Source organism: Plodia interpunctella, chromosome 17 (assembly GCF_027563975.2).
Source record: "Plodia interpunctella isolate USDA-ARS_2022_Savannah chromosome 17, ilPloInte3.2, whole genome shotgun sequence".
NCBI lineage: Eukaryota > Metazoa > Arthropoda > Insecta > Lepidoptera > Pyralidae > Plodia > Plodia interpunctella.
In genome coordinates, this window is record NC_071310.1 from 8912130 (window position 1) to 8931467 (window position 19338).

General features: G+C 37.1%; 2 protein-coding genes across 21 annotated transcripts in view; both read right to left on the bottom strand.

The window, feature by feature from the left end:
- Nucleotides 1-5096, bottom strand: part of LOC128676958 (AMP deaminase 2-like) — a 17619-nt gene extending 12523 nt beyond the window's left edge. Inside the window, exons 1-8 of one of the 4 annotated variants that reach the window (XM_053757440.2) lie at nt 4818-5094; nt 4558-4663; nt 3841-3950; nt 3014-3105; nt 1518-1622; nt 1047-1139; nt 636-837; nt 243-368 (exon numbers count right to left, since the gene is read on the bottom strand). In XM_053757440.2, coding sequence (XP_053613415.1) covers nt 243-368; nt 636-837; nt 1047-1139; nt 1518-1622; nt 3014-3105; nt 3841-3950; nt 4558-4663; nt 4818-4927 — 944 coding nt within the window. In that variant the 5' untranslated portion in view covers nt 4928-5094. Of the gene's footprint in view, nt 1-242; nt 369-635; nt 838-1046; nt 1140-1517; nt 1623-1729; nt 1902-3013; nt 3106-3840; nt 3951-4557; nt 4664-4817 lie in introns of those variants that run through there. The other 3 variants (XM_053757441.2, XM_053757442.2, XM_053757443.2) reach the window with 3 other exon arrangements.
- A 437-nt stretch (nt 5097-5533) lies between these two features.
- LOC128676864 (AMP deaminase 2) overlaps nt 5534-19338 on the bottom strand; it is a 44975-nt gene continuing 31170 nt past the window's right edge. For 5 of the 17 annotated variants that reach the window (XR_010370124.1, XR_010370121.1, XR_010370123.1 and 2 more), the window contains exons 4-20: nt 18871-19039; nt 18426-18612; nt 17840-18056; nt 17339-17464; nt 16936-17029; nt 16030-16134; nt 15438-15569; nt 14817-14980; nt 14048-14171; nt 12770-12936; nt 11539-11659; nt 10562-10735; nt 10048-10158; nt 9509-9646; nt 8031-8061; nt 6091-6210; nt 5534-6030 (exon numbers count right to left, since the gene is read on the bottom strand). Coding sequence is in view for 12 of the 17 variants with exons in the window: in XM_064436497.1 (XP_064292567.1) it covers nt 6118-6210; nt 9509-9646; nt 10048-10158; nt 10562-10735; nt 11539-11659; nt 12770-12936; nt 14048-14171; nt 14817-14980; nt 15438-15569; nt 16030-16134; nt 16936-17029; nt 17339-17464; nt 17840-18056; nt 18426-18612; nt 18871-19039 (2122 nt within the window). In the remaining 5 variants the exon portion in view is untranslated. Of the gene's footprint in view, nt 6211-8030; nt 8062-8178; nt 9170-9508; nt 9647-10047; nt 10159-10561; nt 10736-11538; nt 11660-12769; nt 12937-14047; nt 14172-14816; nt 14981-15437; nt 15570-16029; nt 16135-16935; nt 17030-17338; nt 17465-17839; nt 18057-18425; nt 18613-18870; nt 19040-19338 lie in introns of those variants that run through there. The other 12 variants (XM_053757274.2, XM_053757269.2, XM_053757267.1 and 9 more) reach the window with 4 other exon arrangements.

A 19338-nucleotide genomic window follows, 5' to 3' on the forward strand; every position in this document is an offset into this window, starting at 1 on the left:
GTTACCCAATCCCATTTAATGTTATGTTATTGCAGGACTAGATGCTGCCTGGGTCTTCGCTCCCGTGGGAATTTTGAGATAAAATATAGCCTATAGCAATCTTGTATAATGCGCTTTCACCATTAGAAATGTAATGGTGAAAGAATTTTTGAAATCGGTTCGGTAGTTTCGGAGATTACCCGCCTCAAATATACAAACTCGGACGCTTACCTCTTTATAATAATAGTATAGGTTGTACATGCCTGACGTTGTAAAAATCTCTGTGCGGCACAGCTTTCTGCAGCGCCTGTTCGTGTATCTCGTTCAGGAGGACGTGCATCTTGAACTTGGAGGAGAGGTAGCTCAGCCGGCGGAAGCAGAAGGACTTTCTGTTAGCACATACAACAATTCTTCTTTATATCCTACGGGGTAGACAGGGAATTAAGCGGTGGTGGATAAAACCGCCTGTGATCGAAAGGTCCCAGGTTCGAATAATACTCGTGCCGCATGAGTTTGTATACCAATCTGACTCATACATAGTAATCTTCATAGGCCACTGTAAAAGCAACGTCACGTGCTTTAAGGTGACTTGAATAAATTCTGACAGTGTTAGCAATGACCAACCCAACAAGGTAGTATTAAAATGAGATACTAACAGTGGTCCATCAGCAATCATGTCCCCTAGCCTGTCCATATCCTCAACGTATTGTTTGAAGGGCACGTAGTCGAAGGGCAAGGCTCGTTCATCTTTGTCTGCGTCCTCCTGGCACCGGAACAGGTGAACGACGCCGTTCTTCCAGCAGGAAACGTACTTCCGGTCTGGTGGCTGAGGGCACGCCCATGGGTCCAAATGTACCCCTAAACACAGGATACACAATGTACATTTGTTATTTCAGCACAACTAAAAAACCTATCACAACTGATGGGAAACCTGCCAGGACAGATGAGAAATATATCAAAACATGCGAGAAACAACCTGCAACAGGTGAGAAACACATAGCGACAGGTGAGAAGCATATAGCAACAGATGATAAATTTAATAGTTGGGTCCTCTTAATGTAAAGTACCTGCTAAAAAGGGTTCTCGCAGGTCTTCACTCTCCAGAGACTGTGTGGTCGTGATTTCTCGCGTAAGCGTTCTCGGTCTTCCTGATACTGGCACTAAGGACATAATTATACGTAGAGATTATGATTTTGCTGATTATGATCAAATTAGAATAATCAAAAGAATCAAAACTACAAAGTATCAAAAGTTGTAAAATTCCAACGTTATTATTGTTATGGGTTCTCTCTCTTTCATCTGAGCACTTACTGTTACATCTTCAGCCACTGAGCGTCGGAGCTTCCGCTTCCGCTTCTCTACTTTTTCGTCTCCACTACCCGCTCTTCTTGGGTTTGCCCCGTCTGTCTGGGCCAGGCAGGAACGGGATAACCAGATATGTATTCCCTACGTACAGCAAGACGTGGCCATACTAGCGCTGGCGGCACTCCTGGAGTCATGTACTTAATCCATCAAGACTTGTGAAGAAAGGGTCTTACATAGCATATTGGATACATGGGGAGTCAAAATAGTGCTGGGTAGAGGTCGTAGCATGCCTTCAGACGCCACTGCCGTCATTTCAAGGTATCGTTCCACAGTGTCAGCTGAAAATTATAAGTAAACTAGCTTTTGTTCGCGGCTTCGCCCACCGCCCGCGTTTGTTTACGTTTAGACCTTTTCTATACTTCAAACTACATCATCATCAGCCTACCCTTATGCCACTTTATGTGAGGTCGGTACAGCATGTCAGTCTCCTCCACTTCTCCCTGTCTGATGTCAACCGATCTGTTATTTCCTTTTTAGCCATATCCTGCCTGACGCACTCAAACCACCTCTTCTTCGGCCTGCCCCTAACTTCTTTCTTCAAGAAGATTTGTTGAGTAGATAAATAAATAAATAAATAAATAAATAAATATATCAGGACAAATCCACACAGATTGAGCTAGCCCCAAAGTAAGTTCGAGACTTGTGTTATGGGATACTAACTCAACGATACTATATTTTATAACAAATACATATATAGATAAACATCCAAGACTCGAGCCAATCAGAAAAAGATCATTTTCCATCATGACCCGACCGGGGATCGAACCCAGGACCTCTCGGTTCAGTGGCAAGAACCTTACCACTGCGCCACCGAGGTCGTCAAAGATAAAGCGCGAAGACGTAACAAAGAAACATTTTAATTTTTTACACGCATGCGCCATACACACGACACAACAATCTTGACGGGGTGGTCATGCATTGCACGCGTTTTGCCGACACAAAATTTATCTTTTCACGCCTTTTTGTAGAACTAACACTATTCTATATTTTTTATAAGTACACTAGCGCTAGTATATTTTTTCCCGGCTTCGTTCGGGTGAAAATATATTAAAATTACCTATACACCAAACCTTCCTCAAGAATCAGGAGTTCTGGAGTTTATCGCGTCCAGACAGACGCGGCGGAGGATTTTTATAATATTTTCAAGTACACACATTCCACAGGATTCTGCTCGTTACATATGTAACTAGTGTAACTATGTAATGACATGAGTAATAAATATTTATCACTCATGTCATTACATAGACACACTCATTTTTTCACCTGAACCAATCGACTATTATTGTAATAGTGAGAGAAACCTTTTATTGGTCTTAATAAATAAATATATTAGGAGAAATCACATAGCATTGAGCTGGCCCCAAAGTAAGATCGAGACTTGTGTTACGGGATACTAACTCAACGATACTATATTTTATAACAAATACATATATAGATAAACATCCAAGATCCGGGCCAATCAGAAAAAGATCATTTTCCATCATGACCCGACCGGGGATCGAACCCGGGACCTTTCGGTTCAGAGGCAAGCACTTTACCACCGCGCCACCGACATCGTCAGAATTAATATAAAATAAGAATTTGAATTGTATTCTTTTGTAAACGTTGTGGCTTTAAGAAAAAAAATATATAAGCAAGGATAAAGTAGACAGACAGTAATAGAACTAACATCCAATCCTCAGGAGTGCGTTATGTGCGTCGGTAGCCCAGTAAGAGGAGTTATGTCTCTCTATCTGAGGGATCCGGTGGTCCGCGAGGTACCTAGAAGGACAGGCATGTTATTATAATGAAACATTTATATCCGACTGGCGATCTGCAGGCGTACCATCAACTTTTACGGAATGATTAAAAATTCAAATAATAGCATACGTTTAAAAAGTGATAGTAAAGTGATAGTAAAGTTATAGTAAAGTGATAGTAAAGTGATAGTAAAGTGATAGTAAAGTGATAGTAAAGTGATAGTAAAGTGATAGTAAAGTGATAGTAAAGTGATAGTAAAGTTATAGTAAAGTGATAGTAAAGTGATAGTAAAGTGATAGTAAAGTTATAGTAAAGTGATAGTAAAGTTATAGTAAAGTACTTATAGTAAAGTGATAGTAAAGTGATAGTAAAGTTATAGTAAAGTGATAGTAAAGTGATAGTAAAGTTATAGTAAAGTGATAGTAAAGTGATAGTAAAGTTATAGTAAAGTGATAGTAAAGTGATAGTAAAGTGATAGTAAAGTGATAGTAAAGTGATAGTAAAGTTATAGTAAAGTGATAGTAAAGTGATAGTAAAGTGATAGTAAAGTGATAGTAAAGTGATAGTAAAGTTATAGTAAAGTAATAGTAAAGTGATAGTAAAGTGATAGTAAAGTGATAGTAAAGTGATAGTAAAGTGATAGTAAAGTGATAGTAAAGTTATAGTAAAGTGATAGTAAAGTGATAGTAAAGTGATAGTAAAGTGATAGTAAAGTGAAAGTAAAGTGATAGTAAAGTGATAGTAAAGTGATAGTACCTCCGCAGTTCCGATGAGATGGACTGACAGGACATGTCCATGTAGTACCGTCGCATGTTCAGAGCCTGGATCAGAAGGCCGGCGGAGCGAATCAGGTCTTCCAGAGGGACCTGACGAAAATCACTTTGTAAGCCCAATGAGGACGACTGGCAGGAAGTGGCGAAGAACAGAAAAATAGTTGGAAATCCTAGTTGCTATGCTGCAAGCTTAATTATTTACTTTCACATACTTCCGCTTGTCCTTTTAGAGTTAAAATTTTCAACGTCGCTTCTGTTTCCATGACTATAAATTATTATGAAGCATAATCAGATGGTGTAACGTGGATCGTCCTCCAACTGAACTCCTCAACGGTTTCCTGAACATTCATGAATTTTTTGCCACGCGTTGAATGCTACAAGATTTCTCTGACAATAAAAAAAATCTTGTTCGGATTGCTGTCACTGTGTGTAGTGTAACTTAGCTATTTACATCTCATCATCGAGTCGATTCGCAGTGAGACGCAGCTGAACAGGGCGCCTTTGTGACGCAAGGACAACCACGCCGCAACATGATTGGTTCGCTGCATCTCACGTCGATTCGATTCGATAGTTATCGAAGTGAAATGCCAACCCGCACTTCACCCTGAGGGCGTACTGTGATCGGCTATCAGCGTCTCATTGCAAATCAACTAATAGTGAGATGTGTATAGTTGTACTAAGCACACTGTTTGCTACTCACTCCAGTATTATGCATGCCAACAGGCGATTTGTTGACGCGGTGATAGGGCTCGGCGCGGATTGAGCGTTCAGCGGTGCTCATTGACACGGTGGTGGCGCTTTTAGAGCTGGAAGATGAACAGTAAATCTTGGCCATTGCTTTTTTGGGAAGGTTGGCTGAAGAGGTGTCCAACAATCTTTTTTTCGCATTTATATGTGATGGGATACGAAACAATATAAACTATATACCTAAAATAACATAGGCAATATTGTTATACTTACAAGTGCGGTTTAGTCCATTTTTTATATTCTTTATGTTCTTTACTATTCTGACCTTCCTTGTGTACAGTTTTCCTTTCTTTTTTTGTGCTATTTTGCGCTTTGTCCGCCATTACTGATAAAGTCTGGACATTGTCATTAAATTAATACACTATCCCATAATTTTATTATTTTGAGCTGGCTTAAATATTTGAAATGGTTCACTGTTTGAAATGAAATGTTTACTTGTCGGGTTGACTTTAATGATTTTAACCTCAACTGGCAAAAGACAAACTCCTAGGAAGGCTATTTTATTACTTCTATTATTGACAATGCCTATCAAATTGAAAAAAACAAATCAGCATTACGGTGGTCTGTATAAAATTAATAGTTTATATAGGAAAACCACAAGTAAGTCACAAGAAGTCACGCGGGCAAAGCAAAATGTTGCTTTGCCCGCGTGACTTTCTCTGCAAAAGCGGAACAAACATAAATTTTCATTAAAACTTTCACCCCCCGCCCCCCATTATAGTCATTTCGGGGTAGATATTTGAAAAATGTAAACCGGGGTCTTTAACTACATACATAGGTACCAAATTTCATCAAAATCGGTTCAGCGGTTTAGCCTTGGAAGCAGAACAGACAGATAGACTGGCATTTATAATATTAATTAGGAAAATTCTTTTCCTATCTTGCATTCGTCTGTTAGTTTTTAAATACTTAAAAAATAAGGCGGGACATACTGTTGGAAATATTTATTAAAATATAGGTACTTAAAACTTACGACCATATAAATAGTTACATAACATACGACTTAAGAACTAAAATAAATAACAAAGTAACAAGCAATAACGAACGGGTTTGGCGCGCTAAATAAACTTCCTTGAAATATTCTATTGGCTGAAGCATTATGGCACGACGTAAAAAATCTCGTTCATCGCTGTAATTTATAACAATAGGTAGGTACTAATTTAGAGGCAAAAAAATTAAGTTTAATTCGTCAAATATTATTCATATGCACGCCAAGTTAGATTGCACGCATAAATTTCTTCGTAACTATAAGTACTTTATAGAACATGAAATGTGATTAAAAGAAGACTTGCTCTGCCAGAACCAAAATTTCCGATGATGTTTTATGATCCGATGATGATGATTCCGCGTTCCTTTCTCAACCAATAATCGTCGGAGCCCAGGGTACGTTTTCTACTGGTCCAAATTGAAGTAGTTACTTCATATACTTGTAATGAAGTAACTACTTAAATTTGGACTTTAAATTTGTTATAATTTAAGTAGTTACTTCATCTTGTCAACATAATATATTATTTTATACAAGAGATGGTCGCTTCAGGCTGACGATGGGCGCGGAGAAGTTGGGCGTTGGTGAAGGCGGGGCGGACGGTACTGACATGTGACAAACCTGTAAGAAGAATGTCAACAGATTTTATAAATAAATAAATAAATAAGGACAAATCACATTGATTGAGCTAGCTTCGAAATAAGTTCGAAACTTGTGTTATGGGATACTAACTCAACGATACTATATATTATAACAAATACATGTATGTATAGATAAATATCCAAGACCCGGGCCAATCAGAGACCAAGATCATTTTCCATCATGACCCGACCGGGGATCGAACCCGGGACCTCTCGGTTCAGTGGCATCTACATTCTTTTTTTATGTCATTTACAAGACTTATTTAGTTTCGACTATTCCATTTCATGTCCTCAAAAACGGACTTATTTCTTGTAGACTTGCACGTGTAAGTAATCCTAACCTATATTTCCAAATGTATTTTTATTTAATTTTTAATTTAGTCATCTTACCTTATCATGTTAATCAGGTATGCAATTGAGGGATAATCCATTAATAACATTAATAACTATTAATAAGTTGCAGTGAAATCAATGTCATTCAAATATGTAGCTATATTTCTGAAATTTATAGCACCTCGAAGACCACCTCGTCAGCTGCTCACCGGTGGCCAACCAATAACAGTTATATACTTATATATAGGCATATTGTGTCTCGAACCGAACTGGCATGGTCTTGATAGCTCAGTGGTAAGAACACTGACCCGGATAGACAGGGGCGTGGGTTCAATTCCAGAGTTTTTCATCTCATTATTATCTTTTTCAAAAATATTGTGTCTCGATTCTCTGGTTAATAAATGGTATTACAATATGGGGTATATCATAGGCTGTTAAATAATAAAAAATGTTATTTACATAAATCCATTATTTCTGTTTTGGAAGTTGGTGTAGTATTTGATTTTTTTTTATGTAGCTATAAGTTCCCCACTCATGTTTAGTAGTTTTCATCAATCATCACTTGCTTCAGGTGAAATTGTGAGAAAACCTGCACACAGGTTGATTATCAACTTATGTGTGAAATGGAGAAGGCGATGGCCACTCCATTACTAGTGCAAAGAAAGTTGTGTGTGATATTAATTATTAATTCCACGTAATCACCACGACTTTTAGCCATGAGGAAATACGACTATGAGGTCCCACTGCTGGGCAAAAGCTTCACCTTACTATTTCCAACCATTTCTGTACATCGCCAGCTGTTGCCATCCCGTTTCGAAGATCGACAGTTCGTCAGACCATCATCTTCGACTTGCCTTGATTTTTTTTTTTGCCAATTATTTGATAATACATATCATGAAGTTTTTTTTTTCAATTCATGTGCGTATTGGTCTGTATACGTGTATGGTTTCTAAATTGTGTTGATTATATTGTTATATGTTTAACATGAAGAGAAATCGGACATACCAAATCCCATAACCATAACAGCAACAAAAAGCTACACACATCGCTTTTTCAACCTATATTTTTTAATTACTGTCTATCATTCTTTTCTACTTTTTTCGCTTCTCATTGGCGAAAACCTCTTGCCTCGCGCCCCGATAGATAGATGGATAGATAAAAAACTTTATTTGCTAGTATACAACATACTACCCTCCGAAGCGGGGGACGATCGTCCAGCGGAGAGCGCTGGTGGTGGGCGCTGAGGTAGAGGGCAACAAGAAGCGAATTAGTAAAATGTCTATATGTTTTCTCCACTATATACGACACTACTACTCCAGAGCATGTTAGTTTTGCAGTAAGTATATTTATCACAATGTAAAAATGATAATTTTAAAATATATTTTCCGTCACAGAGAAAATATTCGATTGTTATTTAAGTATATGTAAGCGTTAAATTAAACTCATTTCATTCAAACCAAAAACTACCTTACGAGGTCGGTGAGCCACATCGCTTTATCTGGCCCAAAATATAAAAACATTAATATAATGGTTCCTTCTCAAATGTGTAATGCTAGATGTATTAAAATTCAGAAAGGTTCATAAAATATGAAATGAAGATAAGAGAAATCCATGATGCACCAGCAATTAATTTTTATTTTCAACAACATGATAACATTTGTGTTTATTTCATATTAAATAGATATACGTAGCATCATCTGTATAAACATTGTATATAAACTAAAATTGATTGTCAAGTTTAAGCTTATAGTAAAGAACTCTTACAAAGTAAAAAAAAGGTTAAAAACAGTAAACTAAAAGTTAAAACTGATTTTAAATAAGTTTCCAAAATGAAAATTAAATTAGGTAATATATAAGCTGTATAAGCTAGACATAACACAGTACTTTTCATCTTATGTCCCACAGATGTTGAATATGTTACAAACAAATGACACATTTACTAAGTACTTAAACACACATATAGACATACAATTATGTTAAACAATCACAACTTAAGCATTAAACACCAACCAACATCAATATTAATCCATTCCCAAAAAACTGACAGACTTTCAACTACGAGACATAATGTTTGTGGGATTAATCATTTAGGGGATTCGCGTGATATAAATCGATGCTAGGAGTGGGACTTCTTGTTTAAATATAAATAAATATTACAAACAAGGTTACTTATACTAATTTACAAAGTTAGGAAATCGGTAAGAATCTGATTGAAAAAATGGGGCTTTCTATTGCTAAATATTATATTGAAGTAAATAGCTTTAACTTATATAGCACCTACTCAATAGTTAAAGGTAAAACGTGGTTAGTTAATATAAAAAAAAAATATTCAAGGCCTATTCGAGGAGCAAAGACAGTATAAGTCATTAGCAGTCAAGGAAATGGCACTTTCAATATTATTTATCTTCACATGATTATCACAATCGGGATAGTTACATCTAAATCTTATAAATATAATTATTTCTTTGGGACAAAATATGTGTCCAATAAAAAAAATGATACATTTGTTTATATAATAGTAAAATTACATTTCAAATCAAATCTATATTATTTTTGGGTCTTCCGAATTATTTTTCTCGTATTTATCTCCGAGCTGACATTCCATCCTGAAATTTTATATGTTTATGATTACGTACTTTTAATTTATTTACTTTATGAAGTTGTACCTTACTTATAGTTTTAGACTAGTGACATTTATTCCACGATGATTATGTTAGCAAGTCATCTAAATAATGTAACGATGAAGTAGAACTTTTCTTTACTTCTTAATTTTCCATGTAGCTAAATCTATTAAAATTAGTAAAGCATACAAATAAAGCCAAAACGACATATGAAGCTCATTTGAGTCGTAGATTTGCACGTGCTATAATAAAATTTTAGAAAAATAACTTCAACTATCACTTGATGGAATTCCCTTGTGAAATCCATTGGGTTGTTTTAGTTACCTTGAAGATGTTGGTGAGCTCGTCGAGCAAGGCTTCGTATCTGAAGGAGATACGAATGTCTGGGACATTTGTGCGTGTGATGTCGTTCCCAGCAATGCCTTCCTTCATGTAATGAGGTCCTAGCCAGTACTGTTTCATCTGTGAAATATTTTAACCTCCATTAACTACATTCAACAAAATGTCGATCAAGTTTCCCTAAATAAATCTTTGTGTCGCGTGTGTCGTAATATACCATTTTGGATAGGACTGTTGACTGATATTTGATGAACGTTTTCCGAATTAATCTTATAAAACATGATATCGTTGTCATAAATGAGAAAGAAAATTAATATTACAATTAGGTATATATGTAGGTAGGTACGTAGTTTTCACACCTTAAAAGGGACCTGTTTAACTATTTGATTTCCGATTATTATTGCATTTTTAAAATTTAGTACCCGAAAAAAACAAAACCACTAGTACATAGGATAACTTCGTTGTCTGTCAAGCCCTTTTTAACGGGAACTTTAATTTTTTTTCGCAAATAATAGTCAACGTACTTCATGTGGGAATCCAGACATGAGTACAGAGTTCCTCGCCAGCTCACACATGTCACATGAGCTCAGCTTCCACACCTGAGCTGCGATGCTATACTCCTCCATCAGCGGCTCCTGTTTTAGTAATAACGATATTGAATTTACACATTGAACTATTTTTATAATAACAGTGCAATTTATACAATCAAAGATTGTCGATTGACTGATATTAAAACACAAGCACAATTCAACTCATGACCCCAAAAATGGTTTTTTCCAGCAGGCATCTTTAAATACGAAATAAACACTACTATATTATGGCATGATTTTTCAGCGTATAAATTTCAAGGTCCTTTAAGTAGCTTTAATTTAAACTATTAGGTGCTGTAGTTGTTTACTTTATTTTACTAAGAATGTTAATAAAATCATACTACCTCTCTCATCCTTCAAACCGGAATACAGCAATGCAAGCACTGCTTTATATATCATTCAAGTTACAATAGGTACACTAACTAAATGAAATCATATTATATCAAACCTTGGTGAAGTGGAACTGCAGCGGGTCATCAGTACTGAGTGTGATACAGAGCCCCCTAGCGAGGAACTCCGGCAGAGGATTGCGGTGGTAGTTGAGGAAGAGGGAGTTGTTGCTGAGAGGAGACATCGCGATGTAGATCTGCGCTAAATAGTACAGATATTGGAGGACTGGAACCTGCAAGCGATAGGTATAAGTTTATTTAATTTCAAGGAGAATCAACAGCATCAATTCATCAACATAAAACAATGCATTACAAAAAAGCCAATTACAGGTTCCCGCCAATAGTACCTAGCATGATAGCAAGGGTACAATTTCAGAGCATTATGCAACACACTTAAACACCAGGGATGTTTTGAAAACATTATCTCTCTGATATTAACGTTTTTACGGATCCTTCCACAGTCATTAAGCATTGGATACCAGGATCCGCATTATCAACAATTATTTTATTGTGTATTAGCGGCTCAGGTTATACACCAAAACCTTCCTCAGGAAGGTCCTTTATCTATTAAAAAAACCGCATCTAAATCCGTTGCGTAGTTTTCAAGATATAAACATACATAAGGACAAACAAACAGCTGGCAGCGACTTTGTTTTATATTATGTAGTGATACTGATAGTAATATCACCATACCACGTCGAGTCGAAACAAAAGAACAAAATATTTGTTATTAGTCAAATAAATCAATTAATTTAAGAACTTTGTTCTTGTCGGTAGAGCATTTTCCATCTAATTCTGTCCTCAGCCATCGATTCCACCTCCCTATACGACACGAGCTCTGCCTTCTCTTTTATTTCATCTAGGAATGCCCTTCTTGGCTTTCCTTTTCCTCTTCTTGCTTTGATTTTTCCTTCAATCAGATATTTTATAAAGTTGTCGTGTCGTATAAGGTGGCCAAACATCTTTCCCCTTCATGTCGTAGGACATAGTAATGTAAATATTGATTAGCCACCATATTTAATAACATATGTCATACCTTCCTCAGCAGCAAACCGTGAGAGATGTTCTCGGCCAGCATGAATCCGCTGACCAGGTGCTGCACGGGGCCCGCCTCGCCGCAGTGAGGGCGCAGCACGAACGTGTTCAGCCCTTGTTCCCTACGACACATTGTTATTATTTATACAGGGTGTTATAAAATTACGATTATGATGTCTAGTCGGACATCATAATCGTAATTTTATAACAACATTTCGATCATGACAACAACTTTTATAAATTTGTACTCGCTGGTGTGCTCAGATTCAGATTCAGATTCATTTATTGCAATGTCACAAGTGGAAATGTTAGGTGTTACATAGATAATAAGTAAGTACAGGTGACGCCCTGCAAGGGCACAGCAAACATTGGGGCAGCTAGATGCCATTTACTTAAATATTTAACATTGTTAATTGTCATGCATTAAATGATTAAAATTATTAAATTATTAAAAATGATTAAAATTAATAAAATGATTAAAATTAATAAAATGAAGGGGAGTCGAAGGTATCACTGATCGATTTGATCTTCAAAGAACTCTGCGATACTGTAATAGCATTAATCCAAAAGAAAAACCTTGAGATGGTTAGTAAATATGTGTGGTTTTTTAATATTTTTTATTTCATTTGGAATGTGGTTAAATATTTTTATTGCCATATGATGAGGACTAGATCCAATTAATGCCATATTAGTAAGTGGAATTAATAATTTATTTAAATACCGATTGTTTCTTCTGTTGTGATTATCCCTATTAGTATATAATTCACTGTGTTTCCGTACAAATTTGCAGATTTCTAAAATGTAAATAGATGTCAGCGTTAATATTTTATGTTTTTTAAAGTATGCTCGCATGTGGCTTGTCAGCTTGTGTAGCCAATCTTATTGGTGAACGTTCTCGTGCATTGCGGGCATGTCAGTACACAGTTAAAATAGGTTATATACTTATGTACTTACAAAGTGGTAAGATACATTTGGGAAGATACTTTACGAAGTTTGAAGCCCACCAGAAGTTTGAACCATACTTACATGCTGAGCGGGGACCATTTTGGAATACTTTAATTTTTGGATTAATATCAATTTTTGTTTTTTCTTTAATAGTAAGTTTTTCATTAATTGTGTGTTTTAAATGAATCCCAAAACTTACCAATAATAACTATTATTTATCTAGTTTGTTAAATAGTCAAAAGATAATTTGTGTTAAAAAATGAAATTAAAGTAATGAGAATACTGACTTGCGGAAGTGATTCAGCACGGTCATGTTCGCGTACATGTAGTAGAGGTAGTACGCGTAGGGGGGGTTCTCCTCGTCGTCCCACTCCTGCGGGACCTTCACGTCCGGGTCCAGCATCGGGTTCTCCGGCTTGGACTCGTCGTCCACGCTGTCGAACCCTACCACGTGCTAAAAAATTAATAGTACATTGTACACCGAATTCAAAATCCAAATCAAATCATTTATTCAGAAATTAGGCCTTCACAGGCACTTTTTTACGTCACATTCTAAATTAAATGATATTTACCAAAGCTACAAACTACTAGCATTCCGGAACGTCCACTGCTGAGAAGAAATGCCGAAAGAAACTCATTTAAACAGTGTTGGTCCCTATTATGCCAGAAGGGCTTACCATTTTTTAAATATAAATTTATGTATATTTTTTCATCAGTAATATAACAATGTAAGTACATAAAGTCGAAAGGTACACTGAAACATATTATGATTGTGATCAAATGCTGATGAAAGGCAAAAATATAAAAAAATAAAGCAATAGCATTACGTCCCAACTTCGCTCGGGTAAAACCATAATGAATAATGCACATGTCAAACATCAACATCAGAAGAACTCTTGATGATATATGTATGTAAAAACAATAATGGTAAACCTTTCTGGCATGATACCGACCAACAATGCTAATATGAGTTTATTTAGGCTGTTAGCTTCCCGCTGTCTGTCTGTCCCTATGTAGCGTAAATCTTTAAAACTACGCAACGGATTTTGACTCGGATTTTTTTTTGTAATGGATAGAGTGCTATTTATTTCAAAAACCCGAGTGAAAATCCGTTGCGTAGTTTTAAAGATTTACGCTACATAGGGACAGACAGACAGCGGGAAACTAACAGCCGAAATAAACTCATATTAGCATTGTTAGTCGGTATCATGCCAGAAAGGTTTACCATAATTGTTTTTACATACATATATGTTCATCAAGAGTTCTTCTATGTTTTACATAGATTGATGAACTCTTTATTGCACCATTTACATAGGGAGTCATAACATATATTCTATTCTAATAATATAACAAAGTACATAAAGTGCACGGTCTAAAAGTATACAAAATAAATTAATAAAAGTATCAGATTCTAATAAGTATGCTGCTGGATTAAACTTTATTTCCTTCTCATAATGCTCTGACACTATGATTTGTTTTCTTCCCTTTCGGCTGGCATTGTTCAGTGGCTTCTGGGAGTTTCTCGCGATCTTGTTGGCGAACATGTTGTTAACAATAGTACTCACAGTAAGGAACTTGTGTAGCTCGAGGTTACTGTTGGGATCGTTGGTGACCTCGAAAAGCGGCTTGAAGATGTTGTTCAGAAACTCCTGGAAGTTGTTCATTATCTTGTTGGACTTAAAGATGTCACTGAAAGAGGGAGAAACACAATTAGAAATAAATATATAAATATATTTGGACAAATCACACAGATTGAGCTAGCCCCAAAGTAAGTTCGAGACTTGTGTTATGGGATACTAACTCAACGATACTATATTTTATAACAAATACGTATATAGATAAATATCCAAGATCCGGGCCAATCAGAAAAATATCATTTTCCATCATGACCCGACCGGGGATCGAACCCGGGCAACCTCTCGGTTCGGTGGCAAGAACTTTACCATCGAGGTCTTCAAAATCATGTACTTTTTTCAACTTAAAATCTTTAAAACTGCATTAGCCACCGTGGTGTGTGTGTCATGGCTGATCCTCCTTATCCATAACGAAATTATATTAAACTATGTGTTGCACGCAACTGTGCCTACGGTAAAGAGTAGCCTGTGTCTTTCTCGCTCTCGCAACTAACACACTTTACAATATAGCTGCTGTTACGTTTTCGGCTTTAATTTTCGAATTTTCCGTTAATATTAAGTTTAGGAACTTAAAATGTGTAAACATAATTATGTAACTAAAGTTTTTCTTACTTTCTTACTGTGCTTCTTTTTTTGAAACAGCTCAAAATAAGCAGTACATTTTCCAAAATTAATTTCCTAATAAAATAAATAAACTCACTATAGCCTAGGGATCTGTATGAGCCAGCGCACGTTGTTCGAATGCACATTGTACTGTATGGCCCATTTGGCCAGCTTGGCCCACTCTGTCGAGCTCTTGCCGTAAATGGACAGGCGTAGCTCAGCGTTTTGATACTTGCTCTCTTCTAAGTCTGAAGCCACTTCCTGGAAAATAATTGTAATGTAAATTTTGCTCGCAATTTTTTCTTAATCCTTTTAAATACTGAAAAGTAAAATTGCACCCTAAATTTATTCTGAACAACATAATTATAAGTATAGTCAAAAGTTATGAAAGATTGAAATCGGAATGGATCTAAAACAGTGCCCTGAGGTAGGCCATATTTACAATATTTAAAATTATTGATATTTGTTAAATTACAACATGAATCCGATAAGCTGAAAATATAAACAAATTTTACAAATAAAATTTTAGTAGTATTAACTTTTTTTTATTTACAATGTTTGTCGCTACGCGGTCATAATAAAATTATTTATGTGAAAATTTAAAGTGACTACATATTGTCGTTTGAGAAATAGAACGCTCTGATGTACAGTCAGCAAAGGCATAAATGAGGTTCCTTTTTACCCTTTTAAGGCTAATTTATAAACCTAACCAACTGACCTTGATAATCCTAGCGAAATACTTCCCGTTCATATAGTTGTCCGTCTTGAGGAACACTTCCCGCAGCCTGCTCTCGCCGATAGGATTGTATTTGGCGTTGAATTTGTCGAAGCGATGGAAGGTGTTGCGGTCCTAGAACAAAAAACATTATCCATAACTCCATACACAAACTTGCTAGTTTAATATTATAAAGATCTGAAATTTGTTTTAAATTTTTTATTGTTTTGGGTCCCAACGAATATACTCAAGGTATACGAATTCAATATACTACTATGACAAATCCTGCTAATATTATGAATACCAAAGTTTGTGAGGATGTGTGTATGTATATATATGTATGTATGTTATACAAAATCTACTGGACCGATTGTTATGAAATTTGGTAATACTCGGGTGGAATATAACCTAGAACACATTGGGTACTTTTTATCCCGAAATTTCTACTAAATTATTTCTGAACTAAACTATAACGTATTCTGTACATTATGAAAGCGTTGAAGTGAATCGAACAGATCAACAAGATTGAGGTGACCCATGCAGACGAACCTTGTACTACTAGGTCTACCTCTAGCAAATGAGAATGAGAACTTACTGCATGTACGTCAAGCATATCCACAGTGAGATCGTATGTGCTGAGGTTCATCGATTGGAACACCGCCTTCAAAGTCATCGGAGTGCCTTTGTGGAGCGTCACCACCTGGCAAACAATGATATACTTAATGTTTAATTAAACTTCATTGCATAGTTTTAAACAAGTTAACAATGTACTTGACGCCAGACTTCAAGCCACTTCCTGGAAACAGACAGAAGATCCATAAAATCTTACCTAAGCTTCCATGGGACAATTCCGCCATTGCTAGTACTTTTTCTGTGTCTTTATGTTTTATTATGCAATAAATTTATTTTAAACCAAACCTTCGGATCGAACACATAATAATGTGTCTCTTTATATTTTCGAGTATGTTATTGCTAATTACTGATGCAGATTTTATGCAAGCAGCCTTCTTCTTAAACGCAGAAAATAGTCGTATACGCACTAGTGAACTTAAACTGTCAATTGTTTCCTCACGATGTTTTCCTTCACCGGGAGTTGTTGTGAAATAGATAATTGTGGTTTATGAAAACTACTAGGTATACATTAGTCAGATTGGTATGTCTGGGACGGGATTTGACTGTTCATGGAAAGTTTCGATCACACGTATCGATCACAGGTGACTGACTGGCCCACCACCGCTTCAGGCGGCGGCGGAGTCAATCGCTTGTGTTGTGTTATACGTATCTATAGTACAAATGAGCCAGTGAAACGCTCGCAGCGACTTCCCTCCAAAAGGTACGTTATCTTTATAATGGACCGTCAAATTAATATCATCATGTAGTTCAAATTTCGTGTCACATTCACATTTTTTTTGTTGGTCACATTTTTTTGGTGATTAGCTTAAATTAGACGGGGACTCCACGCTGCTATTTCCATAACAACAGAACAAAAAATAAGAGTTACCTCATCTGCATGATTCTTGAGCGTCTTCTTGATGAAACGCAGCAAGTGTTTCTGGTTCATACACGACGCTGCGTGGATGTGGGTGTCCACTTTTCTGAAAAGACACGTATTTATTCGCTTCGATCAAACTCACGAGTTCAAGTCCAAATATATAATTACCTACATGACAATTTACTATACTATACAATAACATGTCTTAATCCCTTACGAGGTAAACAAAGCCTAGAGTTGCATTCTCCACGCCATCTAAAGAATCGCCATCTTCTGCCCACATAGTGCGTCAGAGCCCGTTTCCAACTTTTCCGCCTTCACTTCGCACGGCGTCCATCCTTACGACCATTGGCTCACAAGCCAGCACTTCTTAAGTTTGTCCCTTCTGCTAGCTGGTGAAAATGATATTTACCTGATATTATAGAAGTCTCTGTGAGGCACAGCTTTTTGCGAGGCCAGCTCCCGAAGCTCATTCAGCAACACGTGCAGTTGGAACTTGGATGATAAGTAGCTCAGACGCCGGTAGCAGAAGGATTTCCTGAAGAAGAAGACCAACTATTTTCTAACGCAAGTTTTTAATAGTGCTGGTGTGGTGATACCGAGAGTTGCCAGTTTAAAAAAAAAACGGGTCCTTCTGTCAATACCGATATTGATGAAATTTGGTATGCATGTAGTTAAACACCCCCGTTGAAACATGGGCTACCTTTTTCGGAAATCAACCCCCAAACGACTTTAATGGGGGTGAAAGTTTGTATGAAAATCAGATATATTCCGATTTCGCAGAGAAATTCGCGCGGGCAAAAGCTTTTTATATATTTTTTTTAAAACTTAAAAAAAATATATAATAGTTTAGTCTGTTTAACCCTTTATTTTATGAAGGTAGGATGGTGGAAATAAAGCAAGATTCACTCACAGCGGTCCATCAGCGATCATTGAACACATGATATTCTTGTCCTGGATATACTCCGGCAGCGCCACGTACTCGTACGGCACCCTCGTCTCCTGCCCGCCGTCACTGCGGTACAGGTTGAACACCCCCCGGTCCTGCTTGATCGTGTAGCCCTTCGCTGACGGCATGGGGCACTCCCAGGGGTCCTTGTTGTCTTTGAACGGCGGGTGGACGATGTGGTCTAGGAAATGAGAATGATATGGAAAAAATAGGTCATTCAAAAACAATTATACAGTTTTCAGTGATCTCGGAGAAGGTTCAGATGATCTTGAATTTGTAGCTAAAAATAAAGATTTATCTATCTTGTTGATCCGACACCTCCAGAACGATCAGTCTACTTTCCCGTTTTGTCTATTTTGAATATTTGGTCTACTTTCTTAAACCGTTTTTTCCCCAATCTGTCTACTAAGTTTAAGAGGGTCATCGGAACTGTTATTGAAATGATAAATATAGTGAAACTATATAATAAAAAGACCAAACAAACTGGACCATGGAAGAATTGATCACTGTTATGATAGTGTCAAGTGAATATATTGGGGAGACAACTCACCAGCAATGTGGCTTTTAGGCACCCTCATGCTGGGTGTCTGGTTGGGAGGAGCATCTGCCTCCATACTGCGCACAAACCGCGTCGTGATGCTGGAGAAGCTCTGGTGGGACATGTCCATGTAGCGCTTGCGGATTTCCAAAGCTTGGACCAGGTAGGAGGAGGCTTGTTGCAGGTCTTCCAGCGGTACCTGCGAACAAAATCAACGTCAAGTTATTTATATCTTTCCTGGATTTCGTCTCAAAGTTTCTGAAGAACATTGCCATAACCTCAGCATTATATTTTATATACCCTATTTTTGTGGCTACTTGTTGGCTACTCCACCCTTTATCACATCAACAAATTTGACCATTTGGTCATACTTAACTGCCGAGTACACATTGCTCAGTGCAGTGTGTGGGCCTCCCCCACCACGGCCTTGTGATTACTTGAGTTCTACAATACTCACCCCTGAGGTATCCTCTCCACTGATGGCGACCCTTTGGAAATGCGGCAGGATGACGTCACCATCGTCGTCATCAGGCACCCTGAGTCGAGCCGCTTCTTCAAACACACTCGTCGCACCACCAGCCTCGCTGCCACCGAACGAGCGCGCCGATTGGCCACATTCTGCCGCTCTGAAAAAGAAAAAAAAATAGGTTCCGCAAAAACCATAGACAGTGAAAACAATGAGAATACTATAGATATTCTCTCAAGAAAGAAAATTAGAATTACACGACAGGATCTGGGAGTGTTGCGGAATTTTGCGTGAGGCAACACGCACCAGTATTTTCACGTGGCTGTCCCTGCGCGACAGCATTTAATGCAATTCACATACTTACTTGCTTTTGAGAAAAAAAAAGTTTGGTTTTTTAATAGGTTGCCAAACACTTATGTACTGTTTAAGAAAGGAAAAAAATAGTTATTTGGGTCGTTC